The sequence below is a fragment of the Pteropus medius genome, unplaced genomic scaffold (genome assembly GCF_902729225.1).
Source record: "Pteropus medius unplaced genomic scaffold, Ma_sr-lr_union100, whole genome shotgun sequence".
NCBI lineage: Eukaryota > Metazoa > Chordata > Mammalia > Chiroptera > Pteropodidae > Pteropus > Pteropus medius.
Window position 1 is genome coordinate 60,081,413 of NW_024349800.1, and position 27,760 is coordinate 60,109,172.

Sequence of the window (27,760 nt, forward strand, 5' to 3'; positions counted from 1 at the left end):
CGAAATGTCCTGAGGTTGCAGGCAGAGAATAACAACAGTTTAAGACACTTCTACTGAGCTGGGTCACTGCCACTCTTACTATTTTTAATTTACCCTGTCAAGATATTTTAAGAAACTCATGACCAATGAGTGATAAGATTGTGAGTAATTATACCTGATTGTGTGTAGCATTTAGCCAAAAATCTGATGGAAGCACAGTACGCACTACGTGCACAGGCAGTGGTGGCTCTGAACACAGCAGACCCAGCTTCAGTGCTTCACTCAGGAAGGCACAGTCCTGTGCAGGCTCAGGTATGACCGGGAGGGGGCATGGTGCTCGGTGCTCGCGGCCCTGGCAGGTGGTTTCACAGCCCTGATGGCAGCATGGCAATAGGGCTGACAAGTGTCCCGCTGCTATGCAGGGCCGCTGAGAGCCAGCACTGGTTTGGCTGGTGCACCTAGAAATGGGTCACACATGATGACAGGGCTCCCGGAAGCTCTGCGTGGTGGTTAAATCTCACAGTCTGAGTCACACAGACCTGGGCTCTTGGTCCGACTCTGCCCTTTAGAAGCTGTTCTGACTCAGGGCAAGTCACTCAGCCTCTAAGAGTTTATTTCCTTATCGGGGAAACATGGATAAAAATAGTCTGTCTCTCATAGGGCTGTGATCGGGTTACTCGAGGCCACGCGCTGAGAGTCCTTGACACATGCCTGGAACGGATTAGACCTTCACGAAGTGGCAGCAACTTCCAACCCGCACAGTGGGCGTTAATAGCTCCATTTCACAGATGAGGAAACTGAGCCTCTGTTTTATTTTGGATTCTGTCAGCCGCAGGCTCTCCAACTTTCCCTACAGCAGAGCTCCCGAGGACACCATTACTGCCCCATGGGACTGTGGCTGGGACCAGGCTGAACGTTCCCCCCGAAACCCTTCCCTGTGTGCTCCTGGCCGTGAACAATAAACGCACAGGAAGTCACTTTCCTCCAGGCTGCCAGCCTGGAGTCTGGGAGTCACCTGTGAAGCCCCAAGAGCCCCTGGCATTCCCCCCTTTTTAACCTTAATTCATGCTGCAGCCTCTTCTCAGAATGCCTTTCCACTTTCCTCTTCCTTTTCGAATTCGTCCACTTTCGAGGCCCAGGTCAAACCTCCTTCCTCCACGGGGCCTTCCCTGATCGCTGCACCCTGTAATGACTTTTTCATCCTTTCACGTTTGATGGGAAGTACGAGGGAAAAACTATGGTTTTCTTTTTTTTTTTATAACAGTTTAGGTTCACAGCAAAACTGAGCTAAAGGTACAGAGTTCCCATATAATCCCTTGGGAGATGGACAACCTTCTCCACTATCAACAGCCACACCAGAGTGGCCCATTTGTTACAACTGACAAACTTACATTGACTCGGCATTGTCACCCAAAGCCCATCATTTACATTGAGGTTCCCTCTTGGTGCTGTACATTCTATGGTTTTGACACATGCACAGTGACACGTGTCCACCACTGGAGTAACGTGCAGAGCAGTTTCCCTGCCCTAAAAACCCTCTGTGCTCACCTTGTCACCTGTCCCTCCCTCCATGTCTTTTCATGGCTTGAAAGTGCCTTTCTTTTTAGCACTGGACAGTATTCCATTGTCTGAATGTACCAGGTTATCCATTCACCTACTGAAGAACACCTTGGTTGCTTCTGAGTTTTGGCAATTATGAATAAAGTTGCTACAAATGTCTGTGGGCAGGTTTTCATGTGGAAATAAGTTTTTAATTCCTTTGGGTAAATGCCAACAAGCACAATTGCTGTCTACAGCATGATCATATGGTAAAAGTATGTTTAGTTTTCACTAATTTTCACCAACAATGGTGAATTCCTGTTGCTCCACATCCTCACCAGCTTTTGGTGTTAGTGTTCCAGATTTCGGCCATTCTAATAGGTGTGTATCGATATCTCATTGTTGTCTTAATTTGCATTTCCCTGATGACACAGATGAGGAACGCCTTTTCATATGCTTATTTGTCATCTGTATATCTTCAAAGATGAGGTGTCTGTTAAGGTTTTTGGCCCATTTTTAAATTGGGTTGTTGGTTTTCTTATTGTTGAGCTTTCAGAGTTCTGTGTAAATTTTGGATAAGTCCTTTATCACACACTTAACACTAGGTCGGTCAAAGTTCTAACAGAAAGCAGTTGGGATACTTCCTCCTACTGACCCACGAATGTGACATCCTCAAAAGACTAGGAAAGCATGATAGCAGGGGGACGCATCTGCCAGTGACCAAGGACTTCCTTAAGGAGATTAGCATGGCATTAAAACAGCCCTTACCAAAAAGAGTAAGAGCTGCGAAATGCTGGCAAGTTCTCAATGGTTACATCTGGGACCACACACAGATAGCAGCACAGCTCATGGTACTCCCTATGCTGCAGGTCCCAAGATTTAATGTGGATTCCTCATTTATTCTTCACAAAGACTGCAAGGTAGATAATATTTTTTAAATGCAGAGATGGGTTGAGAGAGGTTAAAAAACTTGCCCAAGGTCACACAGCTGGTAAGTGGTGGTGTTAGGCATGACTCATGTCTATCAGGTCCCAAAAGAGCCCGCCTTCCACCCAGCATGTGCTTCCCTGGGTGACACTGAACGGAGAAACGTGACCGGGCTGGCAGGCTCCCACTTGCCGTCTGGCGTTGGCTCAGGGGCGCCCCCGTCAGGGCGCGTCCTTCCTCTAGAGGTTTCCAGAGAGGAGGAGGCAGCTCCCTAAGCCGGCAGCTCACCTAGTCTCCTGGAAGTGGGAGGGAGAGAGCGCAGCCTGAGGAAGGGGGATGGAAACCAGCAGCTCGCGGCCCCTGAGGCCCAGCTGCAGCCCAGAGCTGAGCCTGGACACCTGGCTGGGTGTGGACACGCGCCTCTGGGCCAAGGAGCCATTGACCGCTCTCTACTTGCTCAGCTCCGCGCTGGACGTGGAGGGCGAGGCGCTGTCCGCGCTCGTGGTGCTGAAGGCGCAGGTCGGCCCGGGGCGCCTGCGCTATTTAACGTGCACAGCCAGGCACTCTCCGCCCTGCTACTGCTGCTGCAGCTGCTGCTGCTACTGGTCACCGTTCCCATGGAGCTCTACAGCTTCGTGTGGTTCCACTACCACTGGGTCTACGATGACTTGGGCAGCCGTGCCTCCTACTCCGTGCACGAGCTGTGCGCCTGCGCCATGGTGCTCCGCGTTGCCAGCCTGAATGCTGAGCACTGCCTGGCCCTGTGCCAGCCCCTGCTCACTCGCCACCTGCTGACTCTGCACAGGACCGCCGCCTGCTGTCGCTTTTCTGGACCACCTTACTTGGCCTCGCCCTGCCCAAGGCCGTCCTCATGGGGCAGAAGCATGAGTTGGAGACTGCGGGAAGGGTGCCCGAGCCTGCTTGGCGTGTGCTCCTCGCTAGTGGGCGCCCTGGGCTCCAGGTTTTCATCCAAGTAAGGGAGAGGGGGCCAGACCGCCTACGTTTTCACTGCTAATACTCGGGACCACTCAGAAAGTTAGGGTCTCGTTGCCTCATTTTACAGGACTTGGGGAGAGACTTAACCAAGGTGAAGCATTAAGAGAAGTCTGGATTTGAATTCAAAATTAACTCTGAAAGTCTATGTTCTTCCCACTCCTGTGAGAGTGGTGGCCAAACGTTACTGGGTATAAAATTACCTGGAGGGGAGTTGTAAAAATATAGATTACATAACCCACCCCAGGCTTGTTTTATTATTATTATCAAAACTAGTCCTCTTTATCACTTCATAAATTATATAAAAGTCCAAGCATTGTACTGTATACCTGAAACTTAATATAAAATAAAATATAATTTTTAAAATCACAGCAAAAAATAAAAGAGAGAACAAAAAAATAGCCGTCTTTAGCCCCATGACTAACTAGACAGAACCACCAAGGTAATGAGATATAAATGAGAGGCCTGACCATTCAAAGTTAATGAAGGATTTCAGAAGAAAAACATATACCAAGCGCAGCCTTAACAAGAATATTGGAAAACATAAAGTTAAACCGAATAAGAAAAATCCATTTGCTTCAGAAGTTGCTTACTATGGTCCCCATAATGAGAATTAACTTAGACCAGTTAGGCAAGAATGCTAGTTTTAAATAATCCACTTCCTATATCAGACATTTTTGCAGGTTGTCAAATTCCTTACCCAAATCTGGACCTGGTAATAAAGAAGATGAAAACAAACAAACAAACAAACAAAAACAAAAAAACAAAAAACACAAAAACCCAAACCCACCAGCAGCAGAGCAGTAACCATATTGATGGACCTGGTCACTCAGGGACTCCGGAGAGCAGTCAGAAGCAGAGGCTCATGGACAGCAGAGGGAGCTGCTCCTCCCACCATCACACCAGGTGGACTAATCACGACAACAGACCTCACCAATCCAGCCCACGTGCTGCCTGCCCAATGGTGGCCCAAGCACACCGGGGCCACGGAGCAGCAGGGGATACCTCCCAGCAGCCTCCACGAGGGCTCTGAGCTGCAGCAGAATATCAAGTGGGATAGTGCACTGTTGCTCCCGCCTCAGGCCTGACTGCACAGCTAGGTCCCTGCTGCACCCAGGCGCGGCCTTCGCAACGAACCAACAACCACATGCTCAAAATGCCTAGTAGCCAAGTTCCAGTACTTTTCACAGACGTGGGTAGTGGCATCTAGACTATCGTGGAGTTAGGTTTGGGGAGAAAAGCGTCAAGCAAGGTAGTGTTGTGAACATGCTACTTGCATAATTTACTTTACGTGGTGCACACTGACCAACGCAGACTGAAACGTGCTAGGGGCGAGCTTTCGATGTTATATATGTTGTGAATTCTTTCAGTGTAATGGCATTATTCAACAGAGAGTACATTAAAAAATATTTAACTTGACATAGTCTATGTTAACATAACGAAATAACCAGACTCAAATTAGGACTATTTTGGTCTACCTTTCTTTTTAGTGTCTTACCATTGGGTTGATTCATTGTCTGTATTAATCGGTGTTTTTTAACCCAGAAAATTGCTCATAGTTTTTAAATGGGATTTTGTACAGATGTAAAAGAGAGGCCTGAAACATTCAACATTAATGAAGGACTTCAGAGAAATACATATACCAACTGCAGCCTTAACAAGAATATGGAAAAACGTATACATAAACATGATAAGAAAATATTCCATTTGCTTCAGAATTGCATACCATGGTCCCTATGGCCCAGTTAGGCAGGCAAGTACAAAACCTATACAGTTTTCCTAGAAAAAATTTAAAACTCCAAAGATTAATTACTAACTTATAAACATATTTTTACCCTCAATTTCTGTCTTGACTGGTATTAAAGTTACAGTTTGGTAGTAACTATGCCATCCTTGATAAAAACCTGTTTGGTTCCATAACAAACTAAAATTATTGTCATAAACAGTGCTTTATTTTTCTCTTGGTGTTGCTGATTTGTGCGCAGGCATTAAGATGAAAAAAGCATGAATAGCAACGCCTTAAAAAGGTGCAGCACTCAATTTAGATATTTATACTGCTCTTAAAATGCTGTTAAAATGTTCAGATTTTTAAAATGCTTATAAAGGGAAGGAACTGAGGAGGGAAACCCTATGACACATGCATTTTCAATTTTAAAAATTAAACATTTTAAAAACAAGGTACGTAAACTTGATTTTCCTAAGTCAAAAAAACAAAATATTAATACAATGCGAAGACAAATATTAACGGAAATCAGCTGTCTTCTTTCCACTCTAGTTTGTATTCTGTAGTCTACCAGCCACTCTTTGCCTACCGAGGTCGGTGGAAGATGGTAAGCACGGCAGGAAGAGCTGGGAGCTATCGAACGGCTCGCTGCTCCAAACTCCTTTCCCAGTTAATCATCCTAATACAAACCTCAGCCCCCTCCAGGCTTCTGTAGCCGCTACGACGCTCAGAGCACCCCTAAGACCTTCTTCCCGTGTGGCAAGCTTCTTTGCATATTTTCTGCTTTGGTTTCCTCCGTTTCTAACTCTCTCTGCTTTTTCTCTTTCAGCCATCCCTCTGCATATTAACATACCTCTACCTGCACAGATTTCTTATTTCCTTTCCAAAACTGTCTTTTCTGTCATGCCGTTAGATTTTAAGCAGGTAGTCCCCTAGTCCACGGAGATCACTGGCCACACTACTTCCTCTCAAAACAATGCCATTAACACACACCGAAGAAAAAAATACATGCATTTTAAGTTTTATTTATAAGGCTGGAACAAACAAGAATATTAGTTTGGTTTCTTTTCAAGTTTAAATTAACTAATAAAATGGGGAAACAGCGCAGAAGCCACCTATTTACAAAAAGACAAATATAACTAAAGAAGGTAAGTTTTTACTCCAAAATAGGAATAATGACATATACAAAGTGATTACTTTATAAACATTGGTCTAAATCTTTTATATTCATGGATTTTTTTTTTCCTTAGGGGAGAAGATTGGCATTAACTCTTTGGCATCATCTTTTAAAATAATTTCTTCTTGGATTGTTATCCATGATAGTGCTTACAAATGTCTAAGATGGATGGATAAGAATGCATTCTGACGATTCATTTTTGAGCATCGTTAAACTACTCCTTCATTTACCAGACACTCCAAAAGCAGTGTGCTGTCGGGGGAAGATAGACTCTGGAGTCCAAAATCCAGCAGTTGAACTTGTGCTTCTGCTCCCTTCCAGCTGTGTCATCGTGGTGAGGTGCACGCTCTGACTCAACCTCCTCATCTTTCAAATGGGAGAATAAATCCACCCGCGCTGGCTGTTGGAAGGATTAAACAAGATCATTAACTGTGAATGCACCTGTCCCAGTGCCTGGCCTGTAGGTGGCGCTCTAAAACACTGGTTTAAAAACCATTCTGGCAGGCAAGTGATAGTGTGAGCATCATGAAACATCCCTGCTGTCTTCTCTTGTCTATCCCCCTTCCTCTGGCCAGGGCCCAAGCATTCGTAAGAGAAGACAAGCTATTTGAGGGACTGAAAACTGAGCTTCGATAAATGAGTCCGAAGTCTAGTTCTTACCAACTATATTATATATCACTTTGGTTGTTTTTATTGTTTCAAGTAAGCCATTTGGTCCTCCTTCCTTTGAAGGCAAATGGTTCTTAAAGTCAAGCTCTGTATTCTGAGTTTCCTTCCTGAAACCTTTTTAGTTTAAAGAAAGTTTTTTTTTTTCACTTTTGCCCTTTCTAAGAGGTAGGGTATTTACCCTATACTATTTTAATAGAATTGTGTTTGCTCTGAAGTAAAATAATTTGTTTTGCTTTATGAAAGTTGATACCTTTAGGCCAGCTTTTTAAAAAGCAAACGTGTAGGCAGTTACAGAATTCTTATTCAAGGACCCACTTAGTGTTTTTTTTCTTGTTTCCAGCCTTCACGGTGGAAATCTACTTTCGGAGTATTGCTTTGCAGAAGGTGATAGGGGAACCTACATAGCTCGAATCATATCCATGCCCGACATACTGCTACCTCTACAGGAAAAGCCAAGAGTGATTCTTTACAACTAAGAAAAAAGTCAAGTTTGTCCATGGAAGCATATGGATGACACGACAGAAGGCAAAACCTTGTTCTTCATAAAATGGACTTGGACGTGGCCCAGGGCAATGTGGGCTGGCCCGGAACTCGGGAGGTCTGGGCTTGAGTTCCTGCTTGCCACCCGCTCAACCTTGCCACTCTCAGGAAGTCTCCGCCTGCCTCGGGCCCGGGCGCCCCGGCATGCACCACTTTTGCCCTTGTATACAGACGGTCTCTGGGGCCCATTTCAGATCCAGCACCCTATGGTTCTAATTCTTTTTTTAGCCTCAACAGCATGAGGTTCTGAAGGCTCCACTCGTCCCGAAAGCCAGCCGGCATCTCCCTCAGATGTGTCGTCCGGTCAGAAAGAAGAGCGGTCGGTCCTCCTTGGCGTTGGCGGTCTGGAATTCGTCACGCAGGCGGAACTGCCACTCGTCTTCCAGCTCCAGGCGGACCACCGTCTGGCGGAGTGAGTTCCGGTCCTGACAGATCACGCACAAGGTTGCACCTGCACGGACAACGGCAGAGGCATGCAGAAAACAGGTGAGTTTATCCAAACGACACCTACTGCCTGGATTCTACTTGCGAGAACGAGATACGATGCTGCTTGGAAGGGAAGGGCCAGATGTCCGAGCGACCTCTCGTTTCCTTTGGAATGCTTCGTAATCTGAGCAAGGCAGACAGTGCCACTGTGATTGGCAGGTCTGGCAGGTGAGAGACAACATGGAGGCAGAAGAAACTTCGACAAAGGAGAATGGGAGGAGAACTGGAAGGAGACACTGGTCTGATCGCAAACCAAACTCGGCTCTGACCCGCAGTGTGAATCTAACCCCACCTTCCTCTCCTGCCCAAGCCACCCACCCATCCGGGCCCAGTGCAGCCCCCGCCTCTCCCCAACCACCCTGCCGGGGGAATTCTCTCTCCTCTAGGCTCCTATTATAACCAAGACATCATTCATTCATTCATTCATTCATTCATTCGTTGGTCTATCTACCTACCTACCCACTTTCCCACTTTCCCGCCTACACGTCCTCTACTCCCATTACACAAAGTGTTTCCCAAAGGTCAGAGTGAAGGGCGACCAAGGAAAAGAGCAGATCGGTCAGGGATCCCCGCTGGACTGGAATAATTTTTTTAAGTCACAGAGAATGAATGCTTGTCGCTCTGAACCACTCCAGCACGAAAACAGCTACAGAAGGAGAAGAAGGATGAGAATAAAAGCCAAGGAGCACGCGGAACCCCGAAACGAGCCCGAAAAACTCCTCCGCCAGGAGACGGAAGCACCCGAGGGGCCCAGGGCTGATGTTAAGAATCTGGATGAAAAACGGACATAGATGTTGAACATATCTGTTATTTGCCTAAACGAGAGGGGATGTGTCGCGTCTCTACCCAGACCGGTGTAGGGGAAAGAAAGCCGCCGGGGACCCCATCCCAGCCCTCTGTACTTCCCTGGATGGTTGGAGCAGCCACATTCCCTCTCTGAGCCTCAGTTGACGCATTGGCAAATGAGGACCAGGACCAGAAGTCACCTCATCAGAGGTGCCAGGTGACGACAGGCATTCGCGTCAAGGGGCAGGGTAAGAGTACGGGAAGTTACCTTTCAGAAAATGGAACTTTTTCAAAAAGCTGGCTCCCACGAAAGAGTCACAGAGGTAGAGCAGGAGTCCGCTAAACATGAAGTCGGAGCAGCTGATGTTTAAGGAGTGGGGCCTGGAGCTCACGTAACACACGGAAATCTGAAAACGAAGGAAGCCAGAACATCGCTTTCCACAAAATACTCAGCACCGCTATGCCAGGCCTTTCTCTGCATCTAACGAATACCAACTGCTTGGTCAGGCTCAAAGTTTTGGGGGGCCAGGAACAATGTTTTCATGTTCTATACCCTAATCTATACCCTAAAAATCAATTCCAAGAGATTTATCCAGATCCATCTATTCCGTAATTCATTAGAGAATCAGAAACATTTTGGCAACAGAATTCGGTTTGATTCCTAACTTACTATATTGGGGCAAACCATTTAAATTCTTTCAGCCTTTACGTCATCAGCTGCAAAGTAGGGCAAATACCTGAGGCGAAGTTATAGCTCCATCCCGGATGCTGGTGTGTCTCTGGGGAACTTCTCAGATTTCTAGATTCGACAGTGCCCCGCTCCGGGAGTTACCTGAGAGCCCAGGTTAAGGTAGCAGTCGACCAGCAGCACGGGGTGGCCGTGATTCCTCAGGGAGAGCGGGAAGAAGCGGTGGCTGTGTTGCTGCAGGAACTTCTCCAGCAGGAGCTGGGCCGGGGCCGCGAGGAACGGGTGCTTGCTGTCCGGGGCGCAGATGTACTGGGCCGGCACGACAGCCACGGGGTGGTCAGACACCTGCGTGGGGGAGGAAGGTGTCAGCCACTCCCCGCTCCCCTGAGCAGAAAACGCCTTCCCGAGGCTTCCAGGCCACGTGGGAGCCCAGGGCGGGTGGCCTCGTCACGATGGACTGGCGCACGGTAGTGCTGCGCGTTGAGAACACATACTTCAACAATAAAATCCTCTGTTAAGAAGAATTAGGTTTTGTCAAGGTGGGGCACGTGCAGATTGATCAGTGCGATCAGTAAGAACTGTAGACATCGACCGTTCCATGAGAAAATCGGCCGTCTGGCCTAGAAAGAAACAGGAGAACCAGCGGACCTTGGGAACTCTTCCCCGAATGCAGGGGACCTCTCAGCAGGGTCCACGGCCCGGGCCCCCAGGGGCTGTCTGCCCCCGCCCTCTTCCTCCGGAGGGCCCAGCATTGAGCCCACGGTCTCTTACTCGGCCGCCACCCCTGCTGCAGCCAGAGAGACTGCCGACATGAAGAAAACGAATGAAATCATCTGCTGCACACCCTTCGATGACTTCTCGCCATTCCCGGAGAGGAGTCTAGAATGTTCCCTCGGCGGGTAAGCTCCTGCCTACTTCTCCGGCTCACCTCTGCCATCCCCCATTCCCCGCCCACCCCTCGTCCTTCACGCTTCCTCCATGCCAAACTCCCCCTCGTCCTCAGCACTGTGGCCCGGGTTCTTCCGGGGCCTGGATGAACTGCGCTTTCTCCTCCTCCAGGTCTCTGCTTCAATGCCGCTTCCTCCACCGCCAGGGAGGTCGGGTGTCCCCGTGACACAGACGTCACCCTTGGGTGCTTATCGCAATAGCACTTTACTACATATTCATTTAACATCTGCCTCAGCTGCTAGACTATATCTTCCTGGGCGAAGGGACTGAGTGGTCAGTGAACACGTAATGAATAAATAAGTAAAAACTAAGTTATTTCATCCAGATGAAAGGCTATAAAACATCACTAGCTTTCCTGTATATAATTGCTGTGCAATTAAACCTAAAGGAAAAATAAGATTAGGCTCAAAATAGGAATAAAGATAAAATACCTAAGAGTTAAAAAATGTTACTGAGAGAACTAAAGGAAAAATTAGTTTTAAAAACAGATTGGGCTCTTTGGTCAAAAGACAATATGGTAAAGATCAGAATCCTCCCCAAATTAAGCTGTAAAGCTAACAGTTTCAATAAGAAATCTCAATGTGGGAGGGAGGGGCTTAACTAAATGATTCCAAGATCTTCTGGAAGTAAAGGCCTCTTATTTAAGTGTCTTGCTACTTTGCAAGAGAAAGAAGGATGGACTCTCACTCCTAGAGGAAGTGTCACTCCCTGCTGGTGGGAAAGAGGGAGGGGGCGGAGCTGGTGTCTGAATTCAGACCCGGCCGCTCAGAGAGGGCAATGAGCAACCACGTGAGGAGGGAGTGGACACCAGGAAGGACAGGTCGCTGGCGTTAGACGTCATGGGGCCCGCCTCGAGACAGACAGAGGCGAAAAGCAGAGGATGGGCTCTGGCCTGTGGATGCAGGAATACACCAGCTTCACATCACTTGCGGGGAGACGAGCTCTGGGCTCGCCGTGACCTCACACTGAAATGCCCAGGCCTGCCCAGCCAGCACCGGCACAATCGGGTCACGCCTCTCCACACCCAGAGAGGCTGGCCTGGGGACAGACAGCACAGCTATCACGGGCTAACCTGCCAGTGCCATTCAGACCGCATTCGGCCAGGTACTGTCCCAGGGGCCCGGAGAAGAGCTTGCACCACACCTGCACCCCAGAGCTCTGTCCAGCAGAGAAGCCGGACAAGTGAGTGCCGAGCGCAGCGATGGACAGGTGTGCAGGAACCATCAGGGAGGACACGGTGGGCAAGAGGGCACGGGAAGGCTGGAGCGGGACGTGCCTGGGCAGACTCGGTTGAAAGCCGAGCAGTTGAGCCCACCCTACCGACTTGGAGACGGCCGAGCGGCCTCCCTACCAGCTCCCACCCCGTTCTCACACCGCACACCCCACGCCGCAGGCCAGGGGGCAGACCCAGCCAGGCGCTCGGCCCGCCTACCTTGGACGTGATGTGCAAGGACCGGTGCCCGCCCACTGCCATCTGCTTCTTCATCACGCTGAAGCGGTTGAACCGGCAGAGCAGGAGGCCGGCGCTGTGCACCCGCAGGTTGAAGTCCACATCGTCACACAGGAACCTGCTCAGAGCCAGAGGGGCAGTGCATGGGACCGGATGCAGCTCACTCCCCTGCCGGCACCACACGTGCGGGGTGTGCTCCCTGTCCTGGGGGCTCGCGAGGGGGCACAGACCTTCCTCCAGGCAAAACAAACAGTGACAGCAAGACGAGCTGTGATGTGTCGGCACCGGGAAGGGCAGGGGACACCTAAGGCGTGAGCTCCAGAAGGACTGCCACCTGTTGACCGACCATACGCTCCACGCCAGGCGCGGCGTGAGGACCTTACACACACCCTTTCAACTATTTGTTACAAAGTAAACATCAAACCTCCCAGGGTAAAAAACCAGCCACTTTTGACAGCTGAGGAAACAAGGCTCAGAGATGACATGTCACCTGCCCACACCGCAAACCCGATGAGCGGCAGAACCGAGGTTCCTAGCAGGTGGGTCTGGCTCCAAACCGGACACTGCCACATGGGCCCTTTGCTGTGTGCCGACTGCCTGGCACACGGGGCCACTCAGGGAGCACGAGTGATCGGGCTATTCTTGAGACGTGAGCCCTTCTGTGGCTAGATACATAGACAGTGACATATGAAAATGACTTTACGGTTTTCTTCAATGCTAACGCTCCTAAAAAGCCACGTGTCCAGAGAGGGAGCCACAAAAGCAAGAGGAACACAGAAATAGTACTATGTACGTCACTAAATAAAGAATCGTGTGAATCGATGAAGGAGCTTGAACGATGTAATGCAAAGCTCTCTTCCACAAAATTATACAAAAGGACAAAAAAAAAAAAAAAAAAGTGAGGTGAGGGCCGCAAGCAGGGGCCAGGCCACCTGTATGGACAGGAAGCCTCTGGTGCCTTTGGCCCTGGAGGGCAAAGGAGAAGCAGCCGTCCGCCAGGCCTACGGCGGGTCCCCATCGGTGCCGACGGCCACAGGGGGACAGGAGCTCACCGGTTCTGGTTGTACTGCACGTTCTGGGTCAGGTCCACGTTCAGGATGATGAAGTCATGCACGTGGCAGCGGGAGAAGGGCTTGCGCACCTCGCGGCTCCCCGTCCTGCTGGACCACTTCCGCATGCCGATCAGGGCGTAGTGCGTGATGTTCGGGGACGCCTCGATGTGCTGCATGATGTACTTCAAAGAGACGTTCCTTTCTGACCAGGAAAATTCTCTGCTCAAAGTGGGGAGAGTGACGTCTCTAGGTTGAGAAGCGAACAAGAGCAAGGGCCTCTGGACCGGGCCAACCAGGATGCTAACTCCGGCTGAACCTTACTTGCTGGGAGGGGTTGGTTCAGATGGGATCCATCACACCCACCACCGAGAGCCAGGTGCCAGGCTAAGCACTTCAAATTCATTATTGTTTATCCTCACAGCCATCCTATGACATAGGCACATCATCCCCATTTTACGGAGGAGGAAACTGAAGCTGCAGGTAACTTGCCCAGTGTCACTCAACAGAGCTTGGATTTGAACAGCTCTGTCCCCAAAGCCACACCCTTTCCATCATGCCAAACCTCCTCGCATTTCCGGTTTGCAGATCTGAAGATAAAGGGTGGGAATGAGCAAGGCTTCCTGCTGCGAATTCTAAAGGAGAGCCCCAGGGAAGGAGGCAGCACGTGAACACCTCCCGCCCCACAGGACGGTGTCTGAGGCCCGGTGACCAGAGAGAGGGCTCAGGGGTGCCTCCTGGGCTGGGAGCCAGGGATGACAGTTCTGGCCGCGAGGGCCCAGGCATGGCGCTCGACTTTTCTGCTTTCTCTTCCCCACCTGAGGAGCGTAAGCTAAAGTCTCTAAGGCTCTGCCATTCCAGGACTTTAACTGCTGCTTCAGAAGGAAATTCTCTGTTCTCTCCCCCATCTCCGCTCTCAGCCACGCTCTTGACCCAGAGTGACAGCAAGAATATTAAAAGCAAAGCGGATCACTGTCCTCATAAGCTGCGTGCCGTTCCGCCATACAGAAAACGGTTTTCTCCAGAACGGTAATTGATGGTAATTTCTGCATTAGTGTATTATTAACCTAATGGAGGGGAACTAACCTACTATTGTCAAAACGACAAGCCAAAACTAAACAGAAGTCATCAGGCAGCCCTCAGTTGAAACACTGACAGCGCGAAATCACGAAATCTCGAGGAAATATTTTATTAATGACATTCAGATGCAATTGCATGCACCGAGCCTTTTCTGCCTCATGCTGCTCCATCATCTACCTGCGGGCACACCATTCATGGACTGATTAAGCCTGCAACTGACCTCTAGCATGGTGTTAGTGCCCCTTTGAAAGATGAGGAGACTAGAAGCCAAAAAGAGTTAGTGGTTTCCCAATAAAATTAAAAAACTTTTTAAGCTCAAAGTAAAGCTAGAGACACAGGTCTGCCACACCCAGGGCCGTGTCCCCCGCACGCCATGCTTTGGTGCCCTGCGTGGTCCTCATGGGGTGGATGAGACCTCCCCATCGGAAAGAGAGCACGCTCACCCGCCTCACCCGGATGCGACACCTCACCTGCTCCTGTCTCCGCCACAGTCGACGTCCACCACGTTCCACATCACGCAGGAGTCGTCAGAGATCACGATGAAAGGCCAGATGTCCTGCGGCTTGATGCCGAGCTCCTCCTGCCGGCTCCGCTCCAGCTCCAGGTTGTGGGAGGACAGCTCCTTGATCAGGAAGTGAGCGGCGCCTGCAACGGGCAAAACCTCCCTGACTCGGCTTGTCCTTCTCGACATCCACGCAGGGCAGAAGCCCCACTTGGGATGAACACCGCTTGTCAAGGCCCCGCCCCCCAAACGGCCAGCTCTCCATGATCCTAAACTGCATCACTCGTCCGCTCGCTTTTGGCCATTGACTGGGGAGAGAAAATCCTAGAGGACAAAATACTCCTCTCCAGCTTGCACACACCTGTCTGCTCATCCTTGCTTATCTAACATGAATCGAGAACACGAATTAAATCAATAACCAGACATCGAAGAAAAAAGACTATTCAGGCAAATCGAAATTGCTCTAAGAAGCCCAAAAGGCTTGATTGAAAAACGTTCAACATTTTTCGTCTCTAGAACACCCTCCCGGGTCTCCGTCATAGAGGGCCACGTCCAAAGCCCCTACCCACTCCGGCGCTGTTGAAGATGCTTGGGAGCACCAGCATGATGTGGTTGGGCCAGTATTTCTTGTAAATGGCCATCTCATACTCCTTGACGACCAGCACGTGCAAGTGGCTGGCACCGTCCATTGCATGGTACAGGTTGAAGAGTCCGTGTTCGTGTCGGCCAGTTGTTGGGGTGAAGGTCGGACTTTTTATGTATTCGTGACTCTGGAAAGTGGAGGCATAAGGAGGGAAAGCGTTCATAGACATAGTCACAATTACTCCCCTCCCTCTGAAATGTGACTCTGCAGCATCCTCCACATAGACGGACTCTGCTTCCACGCCCCTCGCATCCGGCTTGGCCTTGGGACTTGCTTTGGCTGATAAAATGCAGAAAAAATGACGACGTGCCAGTTCTGAGCCTGGCTGCAAGGGGACTGGCACCTCTGCCCTCTCTGGCAACCCCTGTTCCCCCAGGAACAAGCCTCGCCTAGCCTGCTGGAGCACGAGAGACTATGCAGAGCCGAGATGGACATCCCACTGAGGCCATCCCATTCCAGCCAGCCCCCGGCCGACCCGGTGGCTAACCGCCAACACACGGTGAGCACAGGCAAGGCCAGGATGACCACCGGCTGAACGGAGCCCGCGCTGCCGGCCCACAGAACCAGAGGCTAAGTAAGTGCTTGTTCGGGAACGGTTTGTTAAGGAACCCAAACGATTGGCATATATCAATGAATCTAATTCACTGCCCCTCGTATTCGCATCTGATATCGTTCTAAGTACAGGTTAGCCCCGCATGACTTAAATCCCCCAGTCGCTTGCCCATACAGCCTAGCTATTTATACACTCAGGCTGGGAACCTTCTATATAAGAACTCTGTTTTCTTTACCCCTTCCCCAACAACAAGTTCCTCTGGCTGAGCTAGATCGTCCGCGCCCTCTGAATGCTTGGAAGCCCCGGCTACAGAGCTGTGATGCAGCTGGCACTCATCAACTGGTTCTGAGGGGAAGAGGCCGGAAAAGGGAGTATAAATGAGTTCTGGATCACTGCGACACCCAGCCCACGGGGTAGCAGACGCCGTAGAGTAAAGGCTTCTTTGCTACTTTATAAATGTTTTCAGGGCTTGATAACAGCCTGCTGAGGCTGAAAGGCTGGGCCCGCCTCGTCGGATGCCTGGCCCCAAAGCCGCGTTTACACAAGGTTCTATGGCAAGTCTGCCGAGACCGGCAGGCCGGAACTGTCCGACCGAACGCCCCGCTGGGGAGCGTCTCTGTAAGAACCGCGGCACAGAGATGACGGGTTACTGAGCACAACCTCTTCGGAAGAGGAAAATTACCTTTCAGAGAGAGACACTGAAATACGTATGGGTGAAGTGATAGACTGTCCGGGATCCCCTTCCACATGATACAGGAAAGCAGGAGAGGAGAGAAGCACAGACGGAACGGGGCCGGCCAGGAGCAACGTTGCTGAAGCCGGCTAAGGGGCTATTCTGCTACCTTGGCCTGTTCACAGGTCCCGTGACAGAGCGAAGAAAAGGCAGCGGAAGCAGCGTACGCTTCCAGGCACTGTGCTCGTGCCTTACGCCAGTTATTCCAATAACCCTAGCCGTCTTCCAGGCACTGTGCTCGTGCCTTACGCCAGTTATTCCAATAACCCTAGCCACGCGCTTCCGTAAGCGTTATTATTGCCCAGCTTTACGGATGAGGAAACCAAGGCACAGCAATATCAAGTGACAAGATCGATTAACACAGCTAGTAAATGGCAGAACAAGGCTTTGACTTCGAGTGACCCCAAAGCCCCTGTGCTCCCCGGCCTCCTCCTCCAAGTTCAATCACCATATCTGTCTCTCCACCCCGTCCCATATGCCCTTGACTCTTTGGGCAGCTACAGTCACTAGGTCTCTAGCTCAGTGGGCACTAGCAGCTCCTCGGATTTGATCCGCTGGACTCAAAGCCAGTACCTTGTCTGTGACGAGGGGCAGCCGCATGCTCTCCAGCTGGCCTCCAGGTTGGCTGAAGACAAAGTGGTGCTCCTTGGACTTGGGGATGATGAAATGGAGCTGGATCTCCTCTCCTAGCATGGAGTAAGAGAAGGCAAAGGCGTGCAGGGTGGACTCATAGAGCTGAGGTGCAAGGGGAAAGGACAGAGCTTGTTGTCAGAGTCCGGCGTGACTTCCAGGAAGAACCCAGGCCCACCGCGGCTGTGCCCACACACGGGTCATTGCCACCTCTGCCCCACAGCACGAGGAACTCACAGGCCGGCCCCAGTACAAACTGCGGACACCCAAGTCTTGCTACCGAAAGCCACACCCACTGAGCTAGAGTCTGCTCCCATCCCTAATTCTGATCATACGTCACCCAGGGACACCACTTCCACTAGGTATCAACTCCTCTGCGTTTGCCCTGGAGTGCTAGGCGATCTACTGAAGCATGCACGCTTTAGATCACATTTTTAAGTCTAATGAATGTGTTTTCTCCTCCTACGTAATGACACGTGTAGTAGCATACGAATAAAACAGTAAGAATTACACACACTTGTACACTTCTGTCTCCCTTGCTATGTCCAGCACCCTCTGTCCACTTTGTATTATAATTAACAATCGTGTGAAGCAGGCACTGCCATCATCCCCACTTTATGGATGTGAAAACTGTCACTCGGAGGTCTTCGTCTCTCTCCTGTCCCCAAGTCGAGCCTGTCCTCTAGTCTCTTCGTCTGAAGAGCCCACTGCTCTCTGGTGTGACCTCCCAGCCCAGCTCTGCCCAAGCTGTGCAATGCCTCCTTCAGGCCTCGGCTCGCATGCCCACAGAGGGGTCCTCCCTGACCCCTCGCCCCTTGGGCTAGTGTGTGTCGTGCACTCCTGGGAGTGACTGAGGCCCGGAAGGGCGGACACAGGCCAGGACATGCCAGCGTTAGACTCCTGCTGCGGCTCCTCTGGAACTTCAAAGCCCTTTGGCAGCGGAGATGAGGGAGAGAGCGATTTTGACCTGGGAGGGAGCACAGAGGGACACAACGAAGGGCGTTTCATAGAAAAGGTCCAGGAAGCCTTGAGAGATGAGGGGAAGAGCAGATTGAGCAGAGGCTCAGCAGTGCCAGCAGGAAGCTAGTGTGCGCCTCCCAGCTCCCCGAGTGGCCTGGAGCCAAGTTCCCTGCAGCTGTGGCCCCCAGACCTGAGCACAGACCGGGTGTGGCTGGGAGCGCTCAGAGTCGCCTACTGCCTTTTCCACACGCCTTCTAGGAATTCCCTGATGCCACTCACTGAAGTGACCAATGACTAAATCCTTCGCGTCCCTTTTAGGGCCTTAAATTTCAAAACCAAGAAAACGTTGTCACTTATATTTTTCTCTGCCTGAAAGAAAAACTGTCCCCAAGGGGTAGGGGCAGGGAATGTGTCAGGAGAGTTTATCTGGAGCAAATAGGATTTCTGATGATTTTCAATCCTTTAAAAAATCATTCATACGGATTTTCTCATTTCGTCTACAGTGAAATCGCGTAGTTTTAAGGAATTAGAGCTGAAAGGAAGAGCTACTTCATCAGTAGCTCGGCTGAAGGCCGGGCTGGCCAGCGAATGTTACAGCCACTGTCTGCTGCTCCCTCCGCAAAAGGGAAGAACAGGCCAGCCACTCTAGGAAGCAGCTGAGGACAGGAGTTCTGCACACCTGTTTCCTGTCCAGGTGTCCACTCGCTCCCACCAGCCCCGGCTTCTCCTTCCTCCCCTTTCCCTTGCTTGGGTCCGAAGTGAAAAGAAATGCTAAGTATAAAATCTGACCCTCGTCTACGGCCATGCCACCCTGAACACGCCCGATCCCGCCTGATCTCAGAAGCTAAGCAAGGTCGGGCCTGGTTAGTCCTTGGATGGGAGACCACCTGGGAAGACCAAGTGCTGTAGGCATAAAAAAATAAAATATAAGGGATTGTAAGCTGACAAGGTCCTTGCAATCCGTGAGGTCAACCGAGGGTTGCCTCACCTAAAAAAAAAAAAAAAATCCGACCCTCTATTGGTTTCTAAACAACCAGCCTGCAGGCCGTCTGTAAACAAACTATGAAGAAGAGACTATTCCAAATACTTTGCCCCTATGAGTCCCTCCTGGAGTCCTTGCTGAAAAGAAGTCACGTTCCTCCTACCGCGCGGCCTTTTTGTGGTCTGGTCTCTGCCCCGCCCCCTCACCCCCACCCCGCCCAGCTTCCTCTCCTGGGACCACCCACTAGCTCTTAGGCTCCTGCAACACCTGATTAAATCCTCTAATCCCCCCAGGGACCCCAGATCCCCCCGTTGCACATGCTGTTCTCGCTCCCTCTGTCTCGGCCTCTTGGCAAACTCTTCTTGATTCTTCTAAATCCTCTCCTCTGCTCCCACCCGGACAGTATCCTCATTTATAAAATGGGGATAATGCTACTACCTCACGTGGTTTAGTGAGACTCCAATAAGAAACTCGGCAGGACAGTGTCCTAACCAGTGCACCTTGAGTGGATGACAGGTATGGCTTGAAAGCAAACTTCTTCGGGTGACCAGCCAGAGCCTGTGACCAGCCAGAGCCCTGGGTCAGAGCCTTATCCACTTACCCAGTGTCCAGGGCAAATGATATTTCCTACCATATAAAAAGGTTGGGAAGTACCAAGATATGAAAAGTACCTAGCACTTTGCCTGGCACGTAGTAGGTGCTCAATAAATGCGAATTCTCCTTATCTACCTTATTTCTATGCTTCAACCATATCGCTCTTCTTGCTGGCTTCGCATCGTTCCACAGTTCCGCTTATGTGCATCTGTCTGTCCCTCCGCTGTGAGAGTCTTGAGCATGGGGACAAAGTTTATTCATCTCTGTGTCTGCGTCTGGTACATAAGAAGCACTCAGCAAGTGTCTGATGCACTGAACTTTTGAAATTACTAGGACATAAACGAAGCAAGACCTCTGCGGTCAGTGAACACTGCCTCTGATGAAGGTGCTGCCCTGGCCGGTCACTGCTCCGTAGTGTCAGCAATAAGTACACAGACCGTTAAAGGGAACCGAGGATGCACGCAGACTGGAAAGCAAGGGCTTCCAGAACTTTCCATCTCCCGCTCCAGAAGGAAAACGTCAAGAGAACAGGGCAACAGGGGCGTTAGCCAAGGTGGATCACGCGGTAGAGAGCTGCCGGAGGGGCCCCAGCGGCCGGCGACCTACCTGGTAGCGGGGGTGGAAGCCCATGTACTGGTGACATTGCTCGCAGTGGTGGTACGTGTTATACGCCGCGTACTTGGACAGCCGCATCCGTGAGGTCTGGCGCCGCACGTATAGCTCCTCTGGCTTCCGGGGGGTCGCTCTGTCTGCAAGGGGCAGAAGGAACATTCTCTCCCGTCTACTCACACGGAAATGAACTGAAAGGCTAGCTATCGCGGGAGTTTGTGGAACCGCCTCTAGCCTGTCTGGCCCCAAGGTGATGAAGCTGGTCAGCAAGGACAGTCTCCGTGGGATAAACTAAGGGACTGTCCACACGGTGTCCTACTCGAGGGCCTACGAATGTTTTATCGACACACGTGCAAGGAGGCGCTATATGACAACACGAGTCGATTGCCAATGTACCACGCAAATGCTACAGCGCAGAGGAACTGTGGCCATTTTTCCAAATGACTCAGTAGGATTAAGATGTCAGCACTGAACTTTCAGGAGAGGCGAATCTGTGTGAAGGGCCTTGCAGTGAAAGCGACCTGCTCTGAGAACCGCGGAGATAAAGTTACTCGTTCGAAACGGAGACTGGCGAGCATCTTCCTCTCACGCTGTATTCGCCAAACCTCCCTAGTCAGCGTTTACAATCGCACTGGCCACTAAGGTTCTAGGTTTTGTTGACAGTGACCCTGAGACACTGCAAAGTCATAATCCTGTGAAAATCAGTGGTCCCTGAAGGAGGAGGGAGAACACAGGAGATCGAGTTCATCGATAAAGACACACGTCTCTCATCCTCTACTAACTAGGACCTTCAGACTATTCTGACCGTGACAACTCCAAGAGGACCCTCATCATTATTAGCACCTGCTGAGCAGCCAGGCGTCCTTCATGGGTTTCAGAAAGAGCCCCTCCTTGTCCAGGGAGGTGGGGACCGTGTCCGCCGGGCACTGCTGGCTAACTCACCACCACCAGATAATTAAGTGCACGGCCACCAAAATTCAGCTATTCCTTTAAGAGGCTATTCCCACGGACTCTGGGCGAAGAGGAAACAAGACGTTGAGAAGTCTGACCTTGTCTCTTTACGCCCTGATGGTGTGAACAGATCAGGCTGGCATCCTCGTACTTCGGGTCGTGAATCAGGTAGTCAAAAGGCAGCTTCCTGAAGAGCTCCAGGTCGGGCCAGGGGTCGCCGTGGTGCAGGTACTGCCAATCCGGTTCTTCTTCGAGGTCTACAAGATCGGGAGAAACACGGCTACGTGACAGGATAGGAAGCGAGAAGGGTTTATTTTAAATGCGCACAAGGACGATGCTTGCAGTGGAATCATTCATTACTGAGTCTGCAGGTCACTGGGGGAGGCCGTTGGGTCGTGAAGGCTCCTGACACATATCCTATTTTCGGGATCGTTCTAAAGAGGCATTCATATCAATCTCTATCCAGAGGTGCAGCCTCACACTGTGTTTCCTATGGGATGGGTTTGTTCTGACCCTCACACCAACCTCAGCTCCTCCCAGCATACCCGCCCCTGTGCTCTGTGCTTCTCCCCAGCACAGTCCCCCAAACACACCACATCGGTCCCCACGGCCCTTGGAACCTACTGGAGTTTTCTCCTTCTCTCTCTTATATGTAAATGCTCCCAGCCAGGACGGCCCGGCTCCTACCCCTGCATCTCTGGAAAGCCTCTCGTAAGTGCTCAAGCCCATCGCTCCCTCCCTTCCAAAGGCCAACACCACTCGTGGCCCAAACCGCACTTTTACATTTGCCACGAATCATCTTACATTACGAGTGGTGTGGCCTACGGTGCTCGCTAAATGCTTTTTGGTCAAAAGGTAAAAAAAAATGTAGCTGGCGCAACTCCAATTACATATCGATTACGCACATGACACTGATACACGTGCGTCTCTCTTTACCTCTCTCTCTCCTTCTATATCGTGCGGCTGGACGGCGTACACGTCCGTGAGAAGGAGAAAGAAGGACAGGAGAGAAAGCGGAATGTGCGTTGTGGATCTGACAGGCGCTCGGTGCCTCATGTGTGCAACACCACTGACTCTTCACGGCGCCTGGCAAAACGCCAACCACCCAGGTTTGACCCGGAGAAAGCCCAGACGACAAGAGAACAGCTTCGAAGTTCAACAGACTGGGTTCAAGTCCTGTCTTTATCATTGGTATATCCAAGAAAGTGAAGAGACGGAAACTCAGCAGGCCTGCTTTCCTCCGAAATACCATCGATTTTCACCCAAAATACAGTTCCCCCAAAGTGTGGGGGAAACCACAGGAAACTCAGAACTGGAAGAGCCTCTTTCCTTCGAAGGAAAGAGCAAGGGCTACCTGGGCTTTCTTGGTTCCAAATTTTCTCCAAAACTGAAGCGCAGTCAGAGCATCTAAAGAAATGCTGTGTACGAATACTACAGGATTTTCCTCCTTTATAAGGTAGAACTGTATTTGATTGCATGTATAGACTACATTTTCTTTATCCATTCATCTGCTGATGGACATTTATACCTCTACGGACAACGTCTGGTTGTCTGCATGTCTTGGCTGTTGTGAATAGTGCCGCAGGGAACACTGTAACTACGTGAGGGCACGGCTAAGTTAATTAGCTTGACTGCGGTGATTACTTCACAGCGTACACTCTACCAAATCGTCAAGTTGCACACCTTAAATATATACGACAAAAAAGAAAAAGAAGTGCTGTTCAGATGTCAATGCGCCTCCCTGTTCCCTTTCCTTGCAACGTAGAAAGGACTCCTCGCACAAAATTCCACTCCCGAAGCAACACGTGTTTACCAGACCAAGTTCATGAGCCACTGGGAGGCGCCCATGAAGAGGAAACGGAGCAGCGTTGCACGGGTAGCGTCGGACAGCTGTTCTAAGGGTCTTGCCAGAATCGGGCGAACTCTGGCCTGTGAACGGGGAGGAGAGGCCGCTCCCCGTGCATCACGTATTTCCACGTTGCCCCATGACATTGACCTCTGTGCTCAGACGCCTGAGCGAGGAACCTGGCCTGGTGGGTCGCTCCACTTTCTCAAGGCAGCAATCAAATCCAGGTTAGTTCTGGTGCGGCCACCCCCCAGCTGGGCTCCTGGGCACTTTATTCATCAGGAATATGGAATACCGACACCGATCCCAGGGGGTCGTGGAGGAAACTAAGTGTGCTGAGTTATGCGGAATATCCAGAGCAGTGCTTGACACTTGGGAGGCGCTCGGTCGATGGTTATGTTTAGTACAGTAATTTTACCCCCACGAAGGCCTCTTGGGCAGTATTCTGAGACTGACCAAAGTGCCCACCAGAGAAAAATCAGAACACCCCACGGGGCCCTTGGGGTGAGTCTGATCGTTAACCTGAGAATTCCATCCAGAAAGCAAAAGACAAGGTCCCTCGAGAAACTGATGAAAGATGATTCAGTGGCACCAATGGATACTCACCGATATTGATCTCCTCTTCATCGTAAACATCCACTTCTGTTAGCCGAATGAGCATTCTAGACAGAATGCTGAGGAACTGCAGATAGGCACCTGTCTTCCCAATCTGTTAAGACATTAAAACCAGAGCCAACGGTCAGTAAGCCCTGTCCACGCGCTGGCACCAGCTGGAGCACCTGACGTGCCTCATGCCACCTGCCTCTTTTAAAGATGTCACCTAATTACAATGAGAGCCCAGTGATGCAAAGACACTTCAGGGGAAATGTGGCCAGAGAACAGGCAGGCGGGCAGATGGACTCCAGGAGACCCGGCTGCTCATAAATCAAGGCAAATGCGTCTCTGGTTTTAACCAGCCACGTTTTTGAAGCTGTTAGAAATCAGACTTTATCACAAGCTAAAGAAAGGTTGCTTCAACATAAAACACAATTTCTTAAGAGTCTTGTATAACTGCAACACGCTGTTCTTATACAAATCAATATGTCTTCGGTAAGATAACAAAATTCATTGCATAAGACAAAAAAGGTTAGCATCTCATTTCTCTCCTCTTAAGTCCAGGAAAAGAAATAAAATGATTTTCCTTCTCTTTCTTATCATATCATAGGGTCCCCTGCTCCTTCAGCCCAGCATCAGGCAAGTAAACTATTGGTCCTAGGTTTATTTTGGTCACAATTGGTTAAATGGGCACCTGTGAGACACCCTAAAACCTTCCCTTCCCACCTATTTACTCTAGGGATGTGCTTTTCAAGTTCTTAGCTTGATGCCTGGTTCACAGTAAGTACTCAACGAATGTTGATGAGTGGAAATAAATGACTTTTAAAGAAAATATAAAACACAAATGGTGGACGTTTCAGAGAAAATATCTGTAATACGTGTAGACAAAGGATTAAAACCTATAATCTCTAAAGAGCTCTTACAAATAACAGGAAAACGTCAAATGGCCTAAAAGGGAAACCAGAAAATCACTGTACAAGAAGTGCCAATGACCAATAAATAAATAAAAATAGATTCAACCTAATAAAACCATTAAATACTACTTTCCCCCAACCAAATAGGCAAAAAATTTAAAGCTTGATAACATCCAGTCATGCGAAGGCATGGAGACCCCCTTTCTTAAAACATTTCGGGGTTTTTTTCCTATTTTTAAAAATAATTATAAAAAGTAATACATGCTCATTTAACAATTCAAGAAATACAGATCAATAATGAGGTAGAATATTCACAAATCGCACTCCACTCCCCAGGTAACGATTTAGTGGCTGTTCTGTCCGAGATTTTTTTGAAGATGTTCTCATATGCACAGACACATATGAGCACCATATTTTTTTTCCTATGTATATGTTATTCTGCAACTTTTTAGAAAATTTAAAGATCTTAGAGATATTTCAGTGTCAATATATAAAGATCGTTCTCAAATTTTCTATGGCTCAATTGCATGATACTGTTGTGCCCAAATTTATTCAACCAACTTTGACCAATGAAGTTTAAGTTGCTTCCAGTTTGTTTTTTACTATTGTAAACAATACTAAAATGGGCGTTATTGTACTTATTTTTCTAGGTTTGTATTTCTTGGGATAGATTCCTGAAAATGAACATTCTCAGTCAAAAGGTGGCACATCTTGAATTGTGACAGCGATGGTACCGATGTCGAGGACAATGGTTGACAATTATTGCACACTTTCTACGGTCAGGCCATATTCTGGGTGCCCTATAAGTGATTATCCCCTCGTTCAATGCTCTCATTTCTATGATACAGGTACTATTGCTCTCCTCATTCTCAGGTGAGGACACTGAGGCACACAGAAGGCTGGAACCCGCCGAGGGAGTCAGATGATGTCTGAGTCAGGAGTCAACCCCAGGCAGCTCACTCCAGGGCCCAACTGCCTGACAAAGCCCCTAAGATCATACCAACCTACGGTCCTCCTCACATACTCACGACACTTGACACTCACACCTAGAAGATTTTTGCCATTTGACAGGTGAAATGGTCTTTTGTTGCCATGGAAACACGCTGAGCTCGGGTAAGGCTGCGATGCCGACAGTCCGCCTGCCTCCCTGTTACGTTTCACCAGTGTGGGAGCCAGCAAACTACAGACTGGCCGTGAGGACCACGTGAAACCACATGGGAAATGCAGAATGGCAGTCTGAAGGAGCAAGACGCACCCACAGAGCGCCCCCCGCCCTCCGCATCACATGAAAGAAGAAACCGAGGTAAGAGGACAGAAGTCACCCAGCCATGGGTGGCAGGCGGGTCCCAGCTTCCATCCGCCTGCCCACTGTGGGGCCATCAGAGAAAATTCTGCCATAGGAATGGCAGACGTGACTAAGGGGGTGCTATCAGCCCACCACCTGCCCTCTGGTCTGAGCACAAGGACCCCCCCCAGAGTCCAGGCCATGGCAGGGCTCACCCACCTGAGGCGGGCCGCTGAGCAGCAGCCTGCGAGGGTGGAAGCTGTCCCCTCGGCCCTCGGCACGGTCGCCATAATCCATGTGGCTGGGCCGGGGCACTGTCCACTGCCGGTAGTACAGGGACTGCTCTGTGGAGGTCATCGTTTTGCTGAGCAGGGGGCGGAAGGAGCTGGCCCACATGACCGAGTGGGAGGGCAGGAGCGAGGCGGCCTTGGGCAGGCCGCTGCTGTCAGTGGACGTGACCATGTCATATACCAGCTTGGGCAGGAAGACGATGGGCGGCTGCTGGCAGGCCCTGGTCATGGAGCAATGGGAGGCCTGCAGGATGACGGTGCCGGCAGAGGGCACCGTGGACGAGGAAGATGAGCCCGAGGAGGACAGCTGGGAGGACGACGAGGTGACCGGCACCTGGACGCTCCTCTGGCTGGTCTTGAGGCCATAGTCAGGCTGTGGGGCCAGCCCGGGGCTGTGCCTGCTGATGACCGGTGGCCTCTGGCTGGCTCGGAGCCTCTGTTTGTCACCAGGGACTCTGCTCTCATCTGAAGGGCTGCAGGGCTGCGGGGATCTGGCCTGCTCCCTCTGCGAGGGCCCCCCAGGCTGAGCCGAGGACTCACCGCAGAGTGCCGAGCCTGGGGAGACAAGAGCCTGTCAGTCATGCCCCAGAAATGGCACGCCCTAAAATCTGGTGGCCGCCTGCTTCTGCACTACAAACTACCCGTACTTTACAATTATTGGGAATTTTTGTTAATGCTATCACACCTCTGATGAGCTACGAACTCTTTTGTCCTGTGACAAACCCAAGATCTGCTGCTGAAAGACAGCTGGTGACACCTGTATGGTATGAATTTGCCTCCCACCCCACCCCCATGCCTAACATACCACCCCAAAGGCCTCTCCTTTGCAACCTGTGCCCTAATCTGCTCCAGAAGCCCTCATCTTCAGCATTCGACCTACGTTCGTGCTTCTGTGCTGGCTGTCCCTTTCTGTCACCTCATGGAGCTCAGGTCTCACCTCTGCACCAGCACAGTGGCGGCTCCTAGTTCAAATTGGCAGCAAAACTCACGGGACTCGACGGGCTTTACTCTAACGCCAGAACTGAAGATGGGAAATGCAGCGCGCACAGCTGCTGCTCAAATACGGAGTTTCTTCTGCCTCCCCCCATGGGACCATGTCGAGAGCCAAGGTGAATGTGGGTCACCTGGACACACAGGAGCAGCACCCTGCTCCCCATCCCATCTTTTACAAGGGGGTATACACCTGAGGCTGCACAGAAGGCAGGGCAGACGGGACACTGCATCTCCACCTCAGCTCTGTTCTTCCCCAGGACATGAGAGAGGCCATTTCCCAGGCAGGCCTGACACCTCTCCGTGACCCTCCTTGGAGGGGCTTCCTGCCACCCTGCAGCACCTGGATCGGCCTGTATCCCACTCACCACACCACTCAGGCTGCCCCGCTCCGGACCCGAGCTCCCCAGAGGGCTGTCCTGCCCCACTCTGCAGCCAGCATCACGGCTGCTGTCAAGAAGACCACAGTTCTAACTCCTCTGTGCTCACCTGTGACAAACACCCTGCCCACCTGGCTCCCCATTACCCCTGGGCTGCAGAGGAGGGAGGAGAGAGGAAACCAAAGATGCCCCCAGGCCAAAGCCGCTGCTGCTCTGACCTCTGCACCGACACCCCCCTCCACCACCACCACTACTCAACCTTGCAGCCTG

At 50.6% G+C, this 27,760-nt stretch overlaps 2 protein-coding genes and 1 pseudogene across 13 annotated transcripts in view; 2 read left to right on the plus strand and 1 right to left on the minus strand.

The window, feature by feature from the left end:
- Positions 1 to 2,781: 2,781 nt before the first annotated feature.
- On the plus strand, positions 2,782 to 4,526 carry NTSR2 (neurotensin receptor 2). Its single transcript, XM_039886966.1, is given in 4 exon segments — positions 2,782 to 2,988; positions 2,991 to 3,249; positions 3,252 to 3,418; positions 4,413 to 4,526. Coding segments are annotated over 4 exon segments (747 nt in total).
- Positions 4,527 to 6,170: 1,644 nt separating this feature from the next.
- Positions 6,171 to 27,760, minus strand: part of GREB1 (growth regulating estrogen receptor binding 1) — a 108,482-nt gene continuing 86,892 nt past the window's right edge. For 7 of the 12 annotated variants that reach the window (XM_039887830.1, XM_039887829.1, XM_039887831.1 and 4 more), the window contains 12 exons: positions 26,050 to 26,675; positions 23,644 to 23,746; positions 21,290 to 21,448; positions 20,238 to 20,380; positions 17,039 to 17,200; positions 15,102 to 15,306; positions 14,505 to 14,679; positions 12,958 to 13,203; positions 11,888 to 12,023; positions 9,652 to 9,852; positions 9,088 to 9,226; positions 6,171 to 7,998 (listed from right to left, as the gene is read on the minus strand). In XM_039887830.1, the coding sequence (XP_039743764.1) occupies positions 7,835 to 7,998; positions 9,088 to 9,226; positions 9,652 to 9,852; positions 11,888 to 12,023; positions 12,958 to 13,203; positions 14,505 to 14,679; positions 15,102 to 15,306; positions 17,039 to 17,200; positions 20,238 to 20,380; positions 21,290 to 21,448; positions 23,644 to 23,746; positions 26,050 to 26,675 (2,459 nt within the window). In that variant the 3' untranslated portion in view covers positions 6,171 to 7,834. Of the gene's footprint in view, positions 7,999 to 9,087; positions 9,227 to 9,651; positions 9,853 to 11,887; positions 12,136 to 12,957; positions 13,204 to 14,504; positions 14,680 to 15,101; positions 15,307 to 17,038; positions 17,201 to 20,237; positions 20,381 to 21,289; positions 21,449 to 23,643; positions 23,747 to 26,049; positions 26,676 to 27,760 lie in introns of those variants that run through there. The other 5 variants (XM_039887835.1, XM_039887834.1, XM_039887836.1 and 2 more) reach the window with 4 other exon arrangements.
- LOC120622246 (uncharacterized) lies at positions 18,849 to 18,967 on the plus strand (annotated as a pseudogene).